Genomic DNA, 19,767 nt, shown 5'->3' with positions numbered 1-19,767 from the left:
CATTATTTTTTTTGGCTGTGTAATACTCCATTGTGTACATATACCACAATTTTCATGATCCATTCATCAGTTGTAGGGCACGTGGATTGTTTCCAGAGCTTGGCTATTGTGAATAGTGCTGTGATGATCATCAGTGTACAGGTGACTCTATTGTATCCTGTCTTATGTTCTTTTGGGTAGATGCCCAGGAGTGGTATCACTGGGCATCATATGGGAGTTCTATTTCTAGTTTTTGAGGAATCTCCATACTGCTTTTCATAGTGGTTGTACTAATTTGCATTCCTGCTAGCAGTGTATAATGGTTCCTGTTTCACCACTTCCTCACCAGCATTTGTTGTTCTTATTACCCTTGATTATGACCATTCTAACTGGGGTGAGGTGAAATCTAAGTATTGTTTTGATTTGCATTTCTTTTATAACCAGGGAAGTTGAACACTTCTTCATGTATTTACTGGCCATTTGTACCTCTTCCTTTGAGAATTCCCTGTTTAATTAATGTGTGCATTTCTTCATTGGGATATTGATTCTTTGGCTGAGTTTTTTAAGTTCCTTATAGATTCTGGATATCCCTTGTCGGATGAGTAGCTGGCAAAGATTTTCTCCAATTCTGTGAGCTGTCTTTTGAGTCTGGTGAATCAGTCACCTTTTTCAATGAATGTAAAGGCAGCTTTAGACTGCCCATTGGAAAATTAGTTTTATGGGCCCTAATGGGTGCAGGAGGCAGGGAGCAGAGCAGGATATGGACACCTAGTTTGCACAGAAAATTTTGTGATACTTTTAAGCAGCATTGATTTTCAGCATTAAAGAACGTGGTAAGTGGAAGCTGGGAGGCATGAGATGCTTAGAGAAACTGAGTCCATGATAATATCATTGGCAAAAACAAGAATATAGTCACCTGGCCTTAAATTTCATTGGTGTCTGAACAGATTATGTACCAGTTGTCCAAGGAGTTACCTGCTTGTCCCTCTGGCTACCTCCACCCTTTCCCTAAGTCGGACAGTAAATCCCAGGGGCTTCCCACCACAGTCAGGGGTGGAGGGGTGGGAACACCAAAACCGTGGCTGGCAAGTGATTTTTGTTCTTCAATTCCATTCTCCAGGAAAGAGCAGGGGCTGGGAGTTGGGTAGGTAGAGGAGATCTAGGAGTAAATTTGTCCTAAGATGAAGACCATGACACATTGCATTTTTATTGTTCCTTCCTTCTAGAGATGAGTACTTGCCCACTTTCCTACCAGCCAGCACCCTCACACCTCCATGAAAATCTGAACAGTTTTTGCCACACCCGTGATCCCAACGCTCCTCTTTTACTTGGCAAAGCCATTTTGCCTGGATCTAATTAGCTCCTTCTTTCTTTTTTGCCTTGCCCTCACCCTACCAAACCTGCACTTCTCAACTGCTTGACTATCCACATTTCAGAGTATGTTTCCTTGTCCCCTCCCTTCACGTGATTTCTCATAGGATAGATCTTGAAGAAATAGGAGCAGGGTCTTGGGTGTGTGTGTGTTTAATTTCGCAATTCTGATTTTCATCACTTTTATTTTATCTACCTACTATCATTATTAATGTGTAACAACTAAAGTGCCTGAAGATTCGCTAACATTGTCCACTGCATACAGTATTGTAATACAGAGGACAGCGAACTCTAGAGAGGAATTGAGACCTTGTGTTCCTCTTAGATTCATTCTTTGATGAACAAATTGGATTCTTCTTGACTTCACAGAGGACATATTACAGGCCAAATATGGTCTCCAAGCAAGGATGGTTTATCATGCATGAAAGTCCTATGAGATGAGGTTTTTGGTGACTTTCATCAGCTCCAGAGATCCTGTGCCCTCCACAAAGCCCCAGCCATCCTAAAATATGCCAGCAATAGAAATTTGTCCCAAGATGTCTGTCCTTTCATTGTATTTATCCTCTGGTATCTTATTCCAGAAAGCATTCTTCTACTAAATACTAATCCATCTCTTCGGTAAAATGTAAGGCCAGGAAGGAGATGATACTTGGTTTATTCATTCACTGTTGTGGATCTGGCTCTTACTTCAGTGCTGGAAACAAGCAGGCCCTTGATAATTATTTATTGCAGGGAAGAACTGGGAAACCAGCTATGTTACACGGTGATGATAAGGCAGCTGACCCTCTTGGAGGCAAAAGAGCTAAGTTCTACATGTGATGACTCAAAAGCAGTAATGGGATAACCTACAAATCACTTGTGTCTCTGTGCTTCAGTTTCCCCATAAACAAAACTGTTGGATTAGAACAGAACATGGTAAAATCCTGCTGCGGACATGGCCTCCCATACCCATTACACACTCTAATGGACCATGATTCTCCTTCCTATCCTTCCCAACCTAGGCCCCTTGGTGACCACTATCAATGGCGCTGAGATAGCCTTATAATGACTCCTACTACCCATTCCTCCAGTAGAATATTTGTAAGATTGCATTTGGCTTTAACATCCTGTGATTCAAATCTAAGCAGTCCTTCCTGTTCTGCCGCACAGTGGCATGTGTTACCGCCAACTCAACCTTAGGAAATCACACAACCTAGAGTCAGGTGACCCTTCTAGCTACCTATCAAGGTGCTTCTATAGCACAGGCAGCCAACTATAACATTGCTTCAATTCTAATAAATATTTTTCACCAAAAAAAGAATTCAATGCTAAAGTTTTCAGTTTCTTCCTAAGACAGCTAGGGTTGATCCTTTAAGTTAGCTGAGTACTGTGCTTGCTCTCAAATCCTACTCTACAGAAGCGTGGATCCCATCCATAAATGCACCAGCCCTAAGGCTCAAAACAAGTCTGCTTGACTTTAAGCCTGCAAGTCACTCCTTGACTTACAGTGGGGTCATCTCCTGATAAAACCATCATTCCTCACACCCAATGTACAAACATCATGCTTAGCCTAGCTGTCCTCAAACAGGCTCAGAACACTTACAGTAGCCTCCAATTAGGCAAAATCACCTATCAAAGCCTGTTTTATAATAGTGTTGAATTGCTTATGTAATTTGTTGAATACCATGTTGAAAGTAAAAAACAAGATGGTTGTATGGATATGCTTTCACACCATTATAAAGTCAAAAAAAATCATAAGTCAAGCCATTGGAAGCTGGGGACTATCTGTATATCTTCTGACCAATGACAATGAATTCATGAAGTCCCTGATTTGGCTTTGATGTTCTGGATCCTGAGCCTCTCAATTGTGTCTTTCCTCAGACATCTGTTCCTGACCTGCCCCGACCTCTCTCAGTGTCTACAATCTAAGTTTCTTTGTTCCTCATGTGTGATCTGATTTGGACATTCCCTTTTCTTAAATGTGCACTCATCCTTCAGAATATTTTGTCTTTCAGTCATTCTGAGTCACAAGCCCAGGCCAATGCATCCCGAAGTCAGGACCACTATCCATGGGCAGGCCTGTGGAAGAGAAAGATACAAATACCCAGCTACAGAACAAAAGCATAAAAGATACCCAAACTCCTACAAGGAAATATGGCATAGTCCAACTTTCTGTCAAAACCACTAAGCAGAATTTTTGTTTTGATTTTTTAACACAGGTTCTCAGTCTGTAACCCAGGCTGCCGTTGAACTCTCAGTCTTCCTACTTCAGCCTCGTGAGTACTGGTATTACAGGTGTGTACCACCACGCCCAGCTTGTTGATTTTTCAATGATATAAAGTCAGGGAAATAAAGAAAGAGGGGAGAAGAAGTCAACAAAATATTAAAAGCTATAAATGGATAAGCAGGAGCTGTCCTAGTCAACCAGAGAATATGAGCTAAAGGAAGAGTTTATTACATGGTTCTTTCACAAGGCACTATGGAAAATGTCTTCAGCTATATATTCTTTAAAATTTCAGAAATCTTGCTCAGATGATACCTTTTATCAAAACTTCCCTTTCACCTATTTAGCCAAAACATCTTAATGTAATTGTCAGTGACTATATAATCGTCTCACTATAAACGGTGGTGCCTTGGGGTAACTGAACATATTTAAGCACCTTAAATTCCAGTGGCCATAAGAAGAGCCACCCCAAATAAAAATATAGGGTGCTTGGTATGGAAGCCCAGCTCCAGGACAAATCCCCTACCTTCCAGTCTTTCACAGATCACTGCCCTCTGTTCCTCTCCCCTCTTCAGAGTATAAACTCTGAAGTGAGCGCTGGGGCTCAGCCACTCATTCTCAGTGTTCAGCTCAAGTTAACGACTCTTTTCCTTTGAAATACTCCCCAGGTCCACTCTGAGGAATCATTCCCGCACCCTACCCCACACCCTGGACCTTGCTTTAGAGCTCTTTTGTCAAGCTATCTCTTATAAGCTATCTCCTCTGGTTCCTTGTACTTGCCATAGGAAGAGAGCCTGGTGATACCATTCAGGGATGGCTCTTGATATGATTGGGGGGCGTGGGCCATGTTTGCTTTCCATGAAAGCTTCTCTGGAGTTATATCTGTGATAACACAGAGATATCTGTGTTATATCAGAGATATCTGTGTTATATCACAGAGATATCTGGAGTTATATCTGTGATAACACAGAGATATCTGTGATAGCCTAATTGTGATATGCCAACAAGGTATAGTTTAACCTGGACAAGGGTCAAGAAAGTCAGAAGCCTGGAAACTTAATGTGTCCATTAGACAGTTTTCTCCAACACCCAAGGCCCCAAGATAGTCTTTGCTGAGCCCTTGGCTGCCTGTCACAGGACCTAACGTGCTCCTGAGGACACTGCTGAATGAGTGTCCTCTAAGAATTAAAACTTATATGATCTTGCTTAATCTTTCTGGATCTCATATTCCTTAGTTGCAAAATGAAAGTCATAATAATAGTGACCTTGCATGATTACATCCAGAATTTTAAATTGCATATGTAAAACAAAATTCAGTACAATGATAATTACACTGTAGTTCCTCAGGAAGTGATGGTTATTTTTTAAATTCTCACTTGGGCAAGGCCATTTCACTTCCATGTAGAAGTCAGTCTCAAGAGCACCTATGGCACAGTCAAGATTTTCCTCAAAAAATACCTTCAAATGGTCTCATATGTTTGAATAAGCATTTTATTTAGTAGAGGACTCTTAATTCAGGTTAGCAATGAAAGCCCAGCCTGTCACACAAGCAGATTGTCCTCCTCTTCTTGGTTCCCATGGCCAGAATCCTTAACTAATCCTCTACCCACAGAGAAGGGCTGATTGCCCAGCTGTTATTTCAGCTGCTCACACCAACATCTGCTCTTGATTTATTTGTTGAACACCTTCAATATGCACGGAGCTGTTTGTCACGCTTCACCCTGCTTGGAGACTGCCCCCTTCCCCACCCACATCTGCATCTGAGCACATCTCTCCTGCCCACGATTGATCTATCCACCTGTACTCCGGACCCCGGACCCCTGGGAGCTGGTGCCATCAATTATTTACATTTGGTCTGGAATCTTTAATTTCTCCACCCCTAGGGCTCTTTCATTTATTCAACATAGTAACGTGTTTAATACTCTCCCATCTTGGAAAAAAAAATTCTGCCGTTAACCCTGTCTCCCTCTCCAGCTTCCTAAATCAAAGTAGTCTATAATCTTCCCTGCCATTTATTTACCTCACGTTCTAGATTGATCATTGCCCCTCTGCCAAAAAAAAATTTCATGTTCTCCCTAGGAAGAATGTGATTATATTTGGAAAGAGAGTTGGAGATGTTCTAAGAGAGTATACCCCTAATCTGCTGTTCATGCCTGTAATCCTAGCAACTCAGGAGACAGAGATCAGGAGTATTACAATTTGAGGCCAGACCTAGGGAAAAAGTTCATGAGACCCCATCTCAACCAATGGCTGGGTGTGGTGGTACATACCTGTCATCCTAGCTACAAAGGAAAGGACAAACAGGAGGATCAGGGTCCAGGCCTGCCCAGGCATAAAAGAAGACCCTATCTCAAAAACACTGAGGGCAAAAAAGGGCTGGCAGCATGACTCAAGTGGCAGAGTACCTGACTAGCAAGCCCCAGGCACTGAATTCAACTCCCCAGTAAAAGACACCTACAACGCGAAAGAGGCAGAGATGGAAGCAATGTATCTTCCAGCCAAGGCTTACAGAAAAGGAACAGATCCAGAACTCTCTCCTACATCACTCAGTTATGTTTTATTTTGTGTTATTCCCTATTATTTCACTGTAGCTAGCTTTTTCTCCCTGTGATTGCTTCGTATTATCTCAACATAGCTAAGCCAGCACCAGGCTCTGTAGATACGGTTCCAGATTAAGGTTGATCACATGAGCAATCTGTGCAAGAACTGGAAAGTGTGGATGAGGAGCAGCCATGATGTCTGAAGGGTGCTGTGGAGTTCTAGGAGCGGGTTGCCGTGTATTCTCCCTTACAGCCTTAGCTCTCTCTCTGCTCTCATTCTTCAGCTGAAGTTCTGGGCTGGGTGTACAGATGCAGTCCTGTGGCAAAGGACATCATCTTCCAGGGGCTTCCATTGTCAACAAAAATAGCAATCCAAGAGAGAGTGTCCTAAAGAATAGTGACATGTACTTGGGAAGTGGGGCTTTAGATGATGACTTCCATTTCTGCCATGCAGTGTTTGAGCACTTGTACAAGTTCAAGGTTATAAATACCCAGGAGGCCATAGGAAATTCAACCCTAGGACTCAGGAGCGAGGGTTGGACTAGAAGATTTTGTGAGTTGTCAGCCTGGATAGGGAGGAAGAGACAGTGATGAATCCAGGGACCCGGAAATTCAGCAGTCAGCTGTGAGATGTAGGGTTAGGAAGAAGTGAAGGAAGTTGAGAAGTATGTGGGAGTAAAGCATCAACGAGGACTGAAGAAATAAAATAGACTGGATTCTAGCAGTTTATATGTGGAAGAATCTTAGAACCAGAAGGAGAACTGTGATGACTTAATGGGTTTATTCACTTCATAAGTATGCCATAACAAAGTACCAGAAACTGGGTGGATTAAAACAGCCGAGATCTATTGTCTCACAGTTCTGGAAGCCAGAAGTTTAAAAAAAAAAAAAAAAAAACCAACATGGTGGCAGCACCATGCTTTCTCTGAAGGCTCTGGGAGGGATCTGTTCCTTTTCTGTAAGCCTTGGCTGGAAGACACATTGCTTCCATCTCTGCCTCTTTTGCATTGTCGGTGTCTTTTACTGGGGAGTTGAATTCAGTGCCTGGGAAATATGGTGCCATGTGTTCTGGGCAGCATGGTGAAAGAGTAGTTTAACATGATGAATACACTCTATTGGCTGTTTGGAGCAAAGCAAGGAGGCTGTTTTCTTATAAGAAAAAGGTAGAAATGAATACAGTCAACCCTCCACATCTGTGGGTTCCAGATCTGTGGATTTAACCAATGGCAGAGGGAAAACTTTCAGAAGAAAACTGCATGCACACGTACAGAATTTTTCTTGTTATTATTCTCTAAAATACAGTGTAACAAATATTTACAGCGCATTGGTGTTGTAGTGGATACTATAAGTAATCTAGATGTGATTTAAAGTGCATGGGAAGTTGTACAGAAGCTAAGTGCAAATGGTATGTCATTTCATGCAAGCAACCTGGACTCTGCAGGTTTAGGAATCTGTGGCAGGGGGTGGGGGTTTCCTACCAACCCCTCATAGATAGGTGATAGATAGATAGATAGACATGTACATACATATGTATGTACATTAATCCAGGTGGGGTGGGGTTTTGTTTGCTTGTTTTTTAAATCTTCTGAGGAAATAAGAAATGGGAAAGCTTTCCCTTTGGTACTGGCCTAACAGGCTTGGGACTAGAAGAACACAGAGGACAAAAGAAGAGGGTACCCATGCTACAGCTGAGCACAGTGTGGACCCAGCTCTGGGGCCACCCCGACACCAAGATGAAGGCTCACCACCCCCAGAAGTAGAGCTGTTCCAGCACGGGGGACACCACACCAGAAGGGGTATTCATAGTGGGCCGAGCTAGCCACTGAGAGTCACAAAAATGTGACTGGAACACTGGAAAAAAGTAGCAAGGGAGAAAGTCTCCCCTTGTTTAAGATGTAGGACTGGGAAATGACAGACAGAAACAGCAATAACAAGAGACAAACATATGTCACCATCCTCTGTTTTCTTTCTCATCTTTTTACTCTTTCAAATTCTTCCTATCATATAGTCCATTGACTTTGTGTTATACTGACCACAGGTATCGTCTTCTAGAACCTTGTTTCTTTTTACCTATCACAAACACACATTCGTAAAACCACAGTTTTAAAACTCCACTCATTCATGTAGCAGATCACAAATCTCTGTTGAACACCTATGGCTTGGCAGGCTCCATGCTAGGCACTGAGGATGTGACACTTAAAGACAAAATCTCTCCCCCAGAGGACAGGGATCTGTAAACAAGTCTAGCCATTAGGTTAAACAAGCCTGATGGGTAGAGTTAGAAAGAAACTTCCTGGGCTCTTATTCCCCATCACCAGAACCTGAAGCAGAGCACACACACACCACCCACTTTCCACCCATGCCCCTCAGGTCACTGTGAGGAGATATGGAAAGGTCTTTGAGGGTAGAACAGTGGTTACCAAGGACTGGGAACAGGGTGAGGGTGGGGAGCCCACAGAGCTGCTAAACAGATGCAGAGTTTCAGTTTTCCAAGATGAAATTGTTCTGTTGCAAAAGCAATGTGAGTATACTTTAGGTTACTTAGCTATACACTTAAAAATGTGTAGAATAGTCACTTTAATGCTATGGGCTTAAAATTATAAATTACTGAAGTAATATGTCATACAGCATCCACAGTGTAGGTGTTGTGTGAGAGTTCAGACTCTTCCCTAGGGATTGGGCTGGTGCAGTTGAGAATTACACTTGGGGAAGCAGGGTATGGCAGCTTTTCCCTCTGCTTCCTTGTTCTCCTCTTCCATCTTGCCAATGGAGTTTCTGACTTCTTCCATCGCCTTCCATAGTTAGAGTTGGGAAAGGAGATGGTTTCTAAGGTAATCAACTGCCCTGTTTTCCTGGGACTGTCATGGATTTAGCACTGGACATCTCATAGCCTCATGGCCATCTCATGGCAAACCCCTCAGTTTCTGGCATACCAGGGCTAATAGACCACCCCAGATGAGGCAAGGGGAACACAGAGTTCTTATTTTACTGATTTTTTTTTCTTTCCTCCCTCTACCCCTCCAGTGCTGGAAATCAAACCCAGGGCCTCACATGTGGTAGACAAGCACTGACCACTGAGCTGCATCCCAGCCCTACTTCAATGGTTTTACTGTAGGCTCCAACATTGACACCTCTGCATTTGGCAGGAGGTAGAGCTGACTGCCTCTCTTGGATACTTCTATAGGTTCTTTAGAACTTGCACTTCGCCTGAATGGGCAAATGAATTTCTGTTGCAACTGGTTGCCTGCTAGTCCATCCACAGCTCTAAAGCATCCGGTGGGTCACCTCCAGTTTCCTTCTGCTGAAGTCCTCTTGCTCTTCCACCTGGATTTCTTGGGCAAAACATAAATAAAACAACATAACTGTCTTGCTGAGGCTTATTTCTAGTCTATAAGAAATACCTACCTATCCCTACAAAATTCAGAGTCCAACAGATAAGCCACTCAGCCATGCCTCATGTTCTCTCTCTTTTACCTGCTACCTCTTCCTCAACCTGCTCAGGTGTCTCTTTCTCCAGGAAGTCCCCTCCTGTTGCTGTCCCTTCTTGAATGTTCTCACAACACTGTGAGTTTGCCTAGCATGATTTTACAGGTACCGGCTTCTGTGTCAGTATCCAAGGCTGGATTCCAAGCCCCAAAGATGAAGGCTACATTTATCTTGCTCATCTTTGTGTTCCATGCTCCCGGCACAGTACCTAACACAGAGTAATTGCTTGGTTGATATTTTCAGCAAAAATGAATGGGAAATAAATCCATATATCAAGTGACAATTAAGCTGGACAGAAAAGAAGCAGATGATTCATATGAGAGAAGATTGTATGTTTTTCCACATATACTAATATACATTTTAGAAATTTTGTGCTTATTTCTTATTCTGCTGGGCTTCAGTGGTGGGCAAGGTGAAGTCTGTGTATGCTGAGGGAGTTCTGAGGAAGGCCACGTTGGCTCTGGAATGTCATGGTACACAGGGTTTGTCTCTCACAAGATGCTGAATTAAACTAAAGTAGCATCAGGACCCTCTAACACGAACAGCATGCCCTGTACGCCAGCCCTGTGCTGCAGGAATCAAGGGTGCTCACTAGGATAACGGACTGGAACACAACAGAGAAGGATGTCAGCTATGATTTCACTTACGCTTAAGTACATGTCATAGTTATCATGATTAATTCATAGATAACAGTTACAGAGCACTTCCATAAGCCAGGTTCTGCACTATGCATTTCCTATGCGTTACTTCAGGCAATCCCTACAATGACCCTATAAAGTAAAACCTATAATTATTACCATTATATCGTTGGAGAAATTGAGGCTTGGAGTGGTTATGTTACTTACTCAAGGTCACAGAGCTAGAGAGAAAAAGAATGGAATGCAAACCACACAGATTTCATTCAAAGATTCAACTCCTTATCACCATTTATCCTTGGAAACTGGGCTAGTCACCAGGGAAACAGCAGACTCCAAGTTGTATTTTAATAAACAAAAGCTAGTTCCTTACAGTAGATATTTAAATAATTTTAACAAAGATTTAAAATATATTCCAGTAGCAAAGCTTCAAAGATATTGCATATATTTAAATATATTTGTGTACATATACAGATATGATATATGAAAGCACATTGATTAAGTGTTAAGGTAGTGAACCAGAATATATAAACAAATAAAAATATCAAAAAGTATTGCATAAAATATCAGGTGCTTACCAACTAGGTATAACAATAAATTAATTATAGTTTTACAACATATAAATCCAGCCTTTCCTACAATTTCCATTTGCTCCAGATAAATAATACTTTTTAAACAATAATGTTGGTTATTTGAACAATATTTAAATCCATCTAAATTTAAGTTATATATACATGGATATATTTACACACTTTCCAATGTTATAGATTTCAATTGATTTTCCTGTGCACTTTTAATATTTGGATTTCTTCCAAATATAAAATGGGTAACATTTGGCTTCTGCCTTCCCTCACACTCCAGATAGTGGTAAGCACAGAAACCTGTTCCAAAACCTGAAGAATGAGATGAAGGAAAGCACAGACGCCCAGTGTTCAGTAGACTCATTCTGCCTTAATGAAAAGCAGCCAAAATAGGTACCTTTGATGTTTACTAAACTTATTTCTTATTTGAGTGAACTTTTTTCTGTTTTATCTAATTTCTTTTATGTCCCAATTCTCTTTAGAGTCATTAAATGATTTTTATTTTCATAAGCACAGAATTTGTGCTATTACACTAACCTGATCCTTACTGAAAATTATGACATTATTTACATTCTAAAATTTAAAAAAAAACATAAAATGCCTTTGATTCTTTGACTAAAATTTAAAAGTAAAAAAGAACTTTATTCTCACCCCAATATAACCAGATGTAAATTTTTGATGAGATATCTGATTAGTAGCTTAGAAATATCTTTCTATAAATATAGCGATAATCTATTTCTAAAGTTGTATGAAAAGGTTATATTTACACTCAGGAATATTTCACATCAGCTTCCTCAGGCCCTTTTTTTGTCCTGCTACAAACAATATTATGTGCTAATGTTCAAAAGTCTAAAGAAATAACCTTATCTCTGGATATATCTTGACATAAGAATATTACCTGTAGCCAGAAAACCTAGATTGTCACATTCTTCAGGGCAATTGAATTTCTTCAACAAAAAGCTAAGAAAATAAAAAAGAGTGCTGGGGAAACCCAAAAGAGACATAAAAGACCACATCAAGCAAATATAATGTGTGACCCTTATTCTCATTATAGTTCAAACTAATCAACCTGAAAATTTTTTTTGAGACAATTGGATATATTTAAGTATTTCCTGGATAGATTAATGTTATCAATGAATTATTTAGGTCTGACAATGGTAACGTGTTTAACTGATGAAAATTCTTATATTTTATAGAAATATTCAAAAATATTTATGAATGAAATTATAGGAAAGCTCAGAATCGATTCAAAATAATCTAGTGGGCAGAGGACTGTCAGTAAAGATGAAACAAGGTTGGCTTAGCTAAGGGATTAATTACAATATGAGACATTATAATAAAATGTAAGAGGTTAATTAAACTAATCTCTGCCTTTGTACATGTTTGGAAGTTTCCATTTTTTAAAAAAAATTAAATGAAAGAAAAAGCATTGTTGTATGGCACAGTATATCTTATATAACAGATACTCTGGTGAACACAGTAAGAGTCACCTTAATTTTAGAAGCTACAGGTGATAAACATGATTCTAAATAGTGTCATTGCACTGCATAGCAAAGAAAAGGGACTCTCTCCTGCTCCTTGAACCTCACTGTTCTCCTTGCCTGGATTTGAGAGTAGAAACCGATTCACTAAACCATAACTGTAAAACAATTTTTTTTCTCTTTTTTTCTGGTGCTGGGAATTGAACAAGATGGCCTTGTGCACAGACTAGGCAAGCCCTCTACCACTGAACTACATTCCCCACCCCCAAGTGAAGGACCTCCCCTATCCCCAAAATACTCTTAATTACTGATTTAAATAAAGGTACTCCTGTGAGTGAGAAAGTCATGTTTATATTCAGGTAAACCTTGACTATGTTAAGGTGGAAGAGCAACAGGGGATAAAGGTGAACTGAATGTCATACAGTATTCCTAAATCCTTGTTTTTTCCTACTTCTAATTTTTCTTTTGGGAGCAACAGATTTGTGTGTTAGCTATCACCTGCATAAGTTCTTTAAAGCTAGTGATGTCTATGGGCTCAATGAATGCTTAAAACCTATTGAAATAATTTCAGTGCTGACATGAAAAACAGCTATTAAAGTTTTTTTTTTGTAAAAACTACAGGATGGTGACGTTAGCAGTTAAAATAAGATTACTATTTAATTGTAGCCATATACAAATGTGGAGGGACATTTCTGACCGTTTTCCTCCAAATGCTGGGGAGGAATAAGAACCTAGTGTCCCACACTTGGAAACAAATATAGGAAAAGACACCACTTGCTTGATATCACTGCCAGCCTTGTTAGTTCTTTGTCGCCTTTGATTTCAATGTTTTCCTGGTTTCTGGTGTATCTCTAGATTCTGTGTCTAACCCTTTATTACTGAATCGGAGTCAAAATGAATGGAGCTGGGGCGTGTGACTTAAGGTAGGGTAGAAATGACACATTCCTGAACCAATTGCTTACATCCCATATGTGTAAGCAAGTACTGTTCATTTTGGATACTCCATGTAAAGCATTGTGGCGTGGAGAAGGTTATGGTCGCACCAGATGGCACCTGGGCTTCTTGGCTCGCAGCTCCTTGCCAGCCCCGAGGAGCCCATGATCCCAGGTGCTTCCAATCCCACCTGCACTCTTACTCCAGTGGACCAGGGCCTGGTGAGCAGAGAGCTAGTCCCTACCCTGCGTCCCTCGTCCCAGGTCTGCGCAGCCTTACTCCCGGACACCTTTCACGCTGTCGGGATCCAGTGCCCGCGCGGGGCGCGAAGTGGGCAGTAGATTCGGGGGAGGAATTGGCTGCGCGGGGAAACGTGGGGCTGTGGGCGGCCGGGAGGAGGCGGCGGCTTCGGGTGGGTGGCGGGGATCAATGACACCTACTTAAAAGGGTGCCTGGGTTCTTAGGGACCAAGAGGGGAAAGAACAAAAGAGGGTCACTCCGGGAAGGAGGAGCGCGAAGGACTGGGGATCCTCTCGGGTAAACTTCTGTCCCTCGCTCCAGTTCTGCCTGGGCGAGGCGGGACCAGGTGGGCTCCTGTCTTTAACCTTCCCGCGGCTCCGGAACGCGTTCCCCGACGCCTGGGTCTAAGAAGAGAACCGGGCCTCCTGCCTTGCGGTCACCCGGAGCCCGGGCGGAAGGAAGAATACGGGGCCTCGGCCTCCTCCGCCCGCGGGAGGCCCAGAAGATGCGGACGCGCGGAGTTAGTGGTTCAAAACCCACCGGACCCAGGGGTCCTCACGATTTTCTTCATACCTCTGAGTGGCAATTTCTTCTGTGCAAAATGGGGGTTTTGTGGTTCTCACGATCCCGTGCCTGGCAGACGTGTGCATGTGTGTGGCGCGCGCGGGGGTTTGGGGGTGGGGACCGGCTGGCCAGACGCCATTTGCTGTTCAATCCCAGAGACAGGGTGACAGACGCGCGGGACCAGAGAGGCTCTGAACCTGGGATCCTGAGCTGCGGCCGTGTGTGCCGTGCAGCCCCGCGCACTCCGCGCCCCGCCGCTGGTGTCCCGCAGGTGTGGTACCGCACTGGTGGTAGCGCCGGGACACTGTCCCCTAGGCACCCCATGCGGCTCCCACTCGGACGCCCGAGCTGTCCGCGCAGTCCTCCGAGAGGACTCAGAGCGCCACTTTCCATCGATAAACAAAGTTTAACTTTTTTTTTACCACCGAATCGATGGTTTTCTTGGAAAGTCGTCGTTCGATTCGGCTTCTTTAGGGAAAAATTAGGAGCTGGGGGCAGACCTGGGCCGGGCTCTGGCCTTTGGTCACGGTCACCCACATGCATGGCTGTGCTAGTGTGGCCTCAGGTGAGGGAAGGAAGGACGTGGGCGTGGACAACGCCCGGAGGGGGTCAATTCTGATTGCGGTGCAGGTGAAGGCGGCTTTGGAAGGTCGTTAACTGAATACATGAACAACGGAAAGTCTAGGGACATCTTCGCGCAAAATGCAAAGGGGAGTTGGGCTCGCAGGAACTGGGAATAAAATAAAGCCCCTTCATCCTCGGTTTCCTAATTCTCAGACTGGGCAAGCCCTGGAGTGTGCTCCAGCAGAGGGGAGAGCAGGAGTCAAGCTGACCGACTGCAGCCACTAAGGATGAGGCTTGGGCACCTCCCAGAGCGCCCCACAAACCGGGGAGGGACGGGGGTCCCAGGTAGGACCCATCAAAAAGGTTCCAAGTAATGGGGTGGATGAGAAGCTGGAAGGAAAAATTTCCTTCTGAAATGAGCAGTTCACGGCTGAGGGTGGGTAGACCAGGGAAGACTTTCTTACATTCCCACAGTGGCTTTGGTCAAAGCCGCGCGGAGTAAGATTCTCAGGAAACCTGAACCCTCAGAGCATCTCTTAAAAAATTGCCTTATTTTCGGACAGCATTTCACCAAGGGCGTCTCGCGTGTTTCTCTCCCTAGTCACCTGAAGCTTACTGATGGTTGCACAGTCCCTTAAGATTTTTTTTTTTTAAGAAAAAGAGCTTCAAAAATTCTAGTACTTTAGTATACATGGCCCTTTTATTTTCCCTGAGTAAATGTCTGCTACCTTCCAAGTTGATTTCAAATCACTCTCCAGCTTATTCGGAAAAATAAAATTCAACGTCTTTAGAAAAATGGAAAATGCGCAGGGCGTTGGCGGTCCATGATGTAATCCCAGCACTCTGGAGCTTGAGGCAGGATTGAGTCAGAGAGAGAGAAAGAGAGAGAGAGAGAGAGAGAGAGAGAGAGAGAGAGAGAGAGAGAGAGAGAGAGAAAGGAAGGTAAGAAGGAAGAGAGGAAGGCGAAAGGAAGGAAAGAAAGGAAGGGGAAAGGGAAGATAATGGAGATTATATTTATGGAGATTATATTTACAGTGCCTCTAAAGTTTTTTAGAAGGTTCATAAGTACAAAATCTATTTTAAAAGGAAAAATTTGTCAGATTCGAATATCCAGAAATTTAAAAGCCACATTGAAAATGGGCGTCTCCCGACATCGATAATGAATCATAAATACAAGTTAATTGTGTGCGAGGAAAGAATAAGTTTTAAAAATGGTTCCACTGAGAATGCGAATAAAGAGACAAGTTACAATATAAACGATATAGTGTAGTGATTTTATTTAATCTATATAGTTAGGATCAATTTTAATACTTCCCTGTGGTATATGACACGTCAGACACAGATAAATGTTTTGAAATTAAAATTCTACATATATTACACATGGGTTTTCAGGAGGTCCCAGAGTGTAAGCATTTTGCACTTGGGAATGCTCGCATTTCCTACAGAGTGAAGAAACACGTTTTTGTGTTAGAGATTGTTTTGTTTTTCGTTTAATACCAGCGCAAAATACCCCACTCACGTTCCTCGGCAAAAGTGCAAATCGGAGCAGCTGTGAAAGTCACAATTGAAGGCGGGAAAAGAAAAGGTGAGACGACGTCCAGGACCACACTGGCTTTGGGCGTCTGCTCCTTGGTAACAACTCTGCAGTGACCACAACTTCGGGGCTGCTGGGCGGCGGGACTTAGATGCCCAGGCCTAGGCGGCGGGTGTCTCCGTCCTGCCACCTTGCTACCGCAGGTGTGCCTGCCCTCAGAGTGGACCAGAGCTGCTCAAAAGGCCGACGAGGTCCCCTCTGTATCCGAGGGGAGGCCCGGGCGACGTAAGCCCGGAGTCCTTGGCCGCATGCTGGTACCTCTGCAGCGCGGCGACAGCAGGCAGGTGCTGGCCGGGCAGCGTGCCTTTGCGGGGAGCGCAATTGCTGCCACCGTGCTGCTGCAGCAAAATGGCCCGGGCGGCTGCGGCCGACGCGCGCAGCAAGGGGACAGCGGCCTGGTGGTGCAGCAGGCAGGACGGGCGCTGCAGCAGGTGGCTGTAGCCCCAGGGAGTCGGGGACAGACTCGGCGCTGTCCCCACTCCGGAGCCGCTGACCCCCTGCATGATGCTGTCGATGCTGAAGGAGGCACACCCGCCTCCCGGCTGAGATGCCAGGTCTTTGCCCTCCTTCCAGAGTTCGGGGCCCAGCGAGGGCTGCAGCGCCGCAAGGGCGGCCGGGCTCGCCAGGTCCGCGCCTTCGGCTTTCGGTGGCACCCGGCCATAGGCCGGGGCGGAGAGCAGCAGGTAGCGAAGGGGGTGCGGATGCAGCAGCGCGCACCGGCGGATCCCGGGGGCGGCGGCGGAGTAGGTGGCCGGGACAGGCTGCGGCGGGACGGGGGCCCCGAGCAGAAGGCCCGGGTGGGGGCAGTGCAGGGCGGCGGGCAGAGGGAAGGGGTGGTGCAGGTGGCCTCCCGCGGGCGGGCGGTGGCGCTTGAAGCGCTTCCTGCGCCGGAGGAAGCTGCCGTTGTCGAACATGTCCTGGGAGGCGGGGTCCAGGCTCCAGTAGTTGCCCTTGCCGGGGTGGCCGGGCTCGCGGGGGATCTTGACGAAGCAGTCGTTGAGCGACAGGTTGTGGCGGATGCTGTTCTGCCAGGCGGGGAACTTGCGGCGGTAGTAGGGGAAGCGGCCGCTGATGAAGGCGCAGATGCCGCTGAGCGTCAGGCGCTTGTGCGGGCTCTGCAGGATGGCCATGGTGATGAGCGCGATGTACGAGTAGGGGGGCTTCGCCAGCGCCGGGGCGTCCCCAGAGGCCACCGCCGGCCCAGTCGGTGCCCGAAATTTGCTGCCAAACTCGGTGGCGGGGCTTGGGCCGCCGCCGCCCTCGGAGGGTTCTCCTGGCGTTGCGCCCGCGCCCCGCCGCGCCCCCTGGGGCCCGGGCTGGTGCCGCTGCTCTAGGCATTTGGGGCTCCCCTGAGTCTCGTCGTCGTCCTCCTCGTCGTCGTCATCTTCCTCATCTCCCAGGACGTCGATCTCACCGTCCTCGGCGCCCCAGCTTCGGAGGCTGGGCTGCCGGGCGGAGCGAAGGCGCTCGGCTCTTGGTAAGTTCATGGAGAAGCAGGTCCTGCAGTCGCGGGCACCGCGGCTGCTCACCTGGCTCGGGCGGGCTGCTCCAGATGCGTTTCAAGCTGGATCGGACCGTTCCCGGTTACCCCTGGAGGCTTCGCTTTTTCCCTGTTTCTCCTCCTTTCCAACACCGCCTGCCAAAGATGCACTTCGCCTTTTATCGAAGCTTGTCAGAGCCCCTGCGGGGTGCACTCCCCCCCCTTTATCCAATTCTTCCCTTACCTCCGTGCGATGCCACTTCCTCCAGACGCAGTCCAATGAGGAGGGTCGGCTGCGCAAACACCCCTCACGGGAGGAGTCCTCAGCTCCCTCCTCCCCGCATCCACTCGCCACCAAGGAAGATGCTTCACTCTTAGGGTCTAAACCAGCCAGCTGGCCTCGCGTCGCCTGGGCTGTTCACGCGCTTTTAAAACTGCGCAAATAAAATCAAGGTAGGAAAAGAGGATACGCAACAACTTCGAACACCCTCCACATTCAGGCCTCTCTCCTGAAGACAGAATTTGGCAGGGGTGGGGGGTGGTGGCTGACAGGTATACGATGTTCTTTAAAGATGTGCACCAGTAAAAGGATGCTTTCCTGTTTCATACATGGTGAATGCCCCGTTTTCATTTGTGGATTCGGTCTTCATGCGGAAGGGTGGGCTGTATTTCCCCCACCCACTGGGGAACTCCGAGCCTTGTACACGCCAGGCAAGCGCTGTACCACTTGAGCCACGCCCCCACGTCCTTTGGTTTTTAGTATTTTGTTTTTGAAATAGGGTCTCGCTAACTTTGCCTGGATTGCCAGACAACTTGCGATCCTGCCTCGGCCTCCAGAGTAGCTGGGATTATAGGCATAACTTTTTCATGTTTTAGCTACGGGCTGCAATCCAGGAGTGTCTCATTGTCCTTACTACCCTCCCCCACAAACTCCCAAAATACTGTCCCTGACTCAAATTCTCAGGAAAGGCTGTGGAAGTTCAGGGTGAAGTGACTCAAGAGGGCTGAAAAAGATTATCCTAGTACTGGAGGCATGGCTAAAGTAGTAGGGTGCTTGCCTAGCAAGTGCAAAGCCCTGAGTTCAAACCCCAGTAATGCCACAAAAAAAAAAAAAAATCCCCCTAGGCCCCTTATAGCAGTGATTGTCCAACTCCTTTGAACATTTCACCACACTAAAAAATACATTTTATATTATTATCATACACAAAACAATATACTTACACAACAAGGATAACTGATATTTATTTTCTTTTTCTTAATGGGGTTCCTTTTTCTAACTAATTTGGCTTCACCATAAAAAAAAAATTCTGTTTTCCCAAAGTGGCCCCACAACACCAAAGGGAAGCACTCAGTATACAGGTGTCTGCCTCCCTTCTCTCCCCCACCCCCTTCATTCATTCTTTTCAGATAGGAAGCATTTACAGTAAAAACAAGAACCTTAAATGAGGAAAGATTGGACTGCGGTATCATTGCACTCAGCTGAATCACTGAGTCATCATTCAGTATCCACACTGCAGAGGAGCAGGATGACACTGGCTGTTGAACTGACTCACCTGACATTTTGAAGCAACAAGATCTTTAGATTGGCTTCATTTGAGTTAGCTCAAGACTAAAGTAGCAGTATGGTGGAATATAAACATTTGTTATATAAATACCCCTATTTGATAAAATACTAAACTACGGTACACACTAATTTGAAACTCACCCACCTGGGAAAAAATATGTGGTGTCTAATGAAGCAGAAAAGAATAATGTATCTGCCATTCATAGTCATATAGTTAATCTTCCATTTGTAAAATGACAATGAATTTTCATGGAGAAATCAGGGCAAAATGATCAAAAAGTAGCTTCATGCCTTTGGGATTAAAGGTAGTATAAAGTAGCTGGCACCTTCCATGCAAGTCTTTTTGCTCCTGAGGTTTTTACTCTCTAACGCTCTCAAGTTATGTACAGCTTGAAGTATAGGACAAATAGAGGTTTGAGTATCACAGATTTGTGTTTGCATCCCAAACTTACCAGTGCCTATTTGTGTGATCCTCTAAGCTCCAGGAGAGCTGGGACAGGTGTCTTATTCACGCTGATACTCCCTGAGACTCCCTCCACCCCCTGCTGGAGA

The 19,767-nt window shown here is 45.0% G+C and overlaps 1 protein-coding gene across 1 annotated transcript; it reads right to left on the bottom strand.

Annotated features, from left to right (window-relative positions):
• Positions 1 to 16,326: 16,326 nt before the first annotated feature.
• Positions 16,327 to 17,794, bottom strand: LOC109690489 (forkhead box protein D4-like 1). The gene has a single exon (XM_020169879.2). The coding sequence runs from the start codon at positions 17,656 to 17,658 to the stop codon at positions 16,327 to 16,329; it is 1,332 nt and encodes a 443-aa protein (XP_020025468.1). The 5' UTR covers positions 17,659 to 17,794.
• Between the last annotated feature and the right edge of the window lie 1,973 nt (positions 17,795 to 19,767).

Source organism: Castor canadensis, chromosome 13, assembly GCF_047511655.1.
Source record: "Castor canadensis chromosome 13, mCasCan1.hap1v2, whole genome shotgun sequence".
Classification (NCBI taxonomy): domain Eukaryota; kingdom Metazoa; phylum Chordata; class Mammalia; order Rodentia; family Castoridae; genus Castor; species Castor canadensis.
This window is presented reverse-complemented; position numbering and strand designations above follow the sequence as displayed.

Bases quoted from the DNA above. Each gene is read 5' to 3' on its own strand.
- LOC109690489 (XM_020169879.2), bottom strand. From the start codon at position 17,658: ATGAACTTACCAAGAGCCGAGCGCCTTCGCTCCGCCCGGCAGCCCAGC.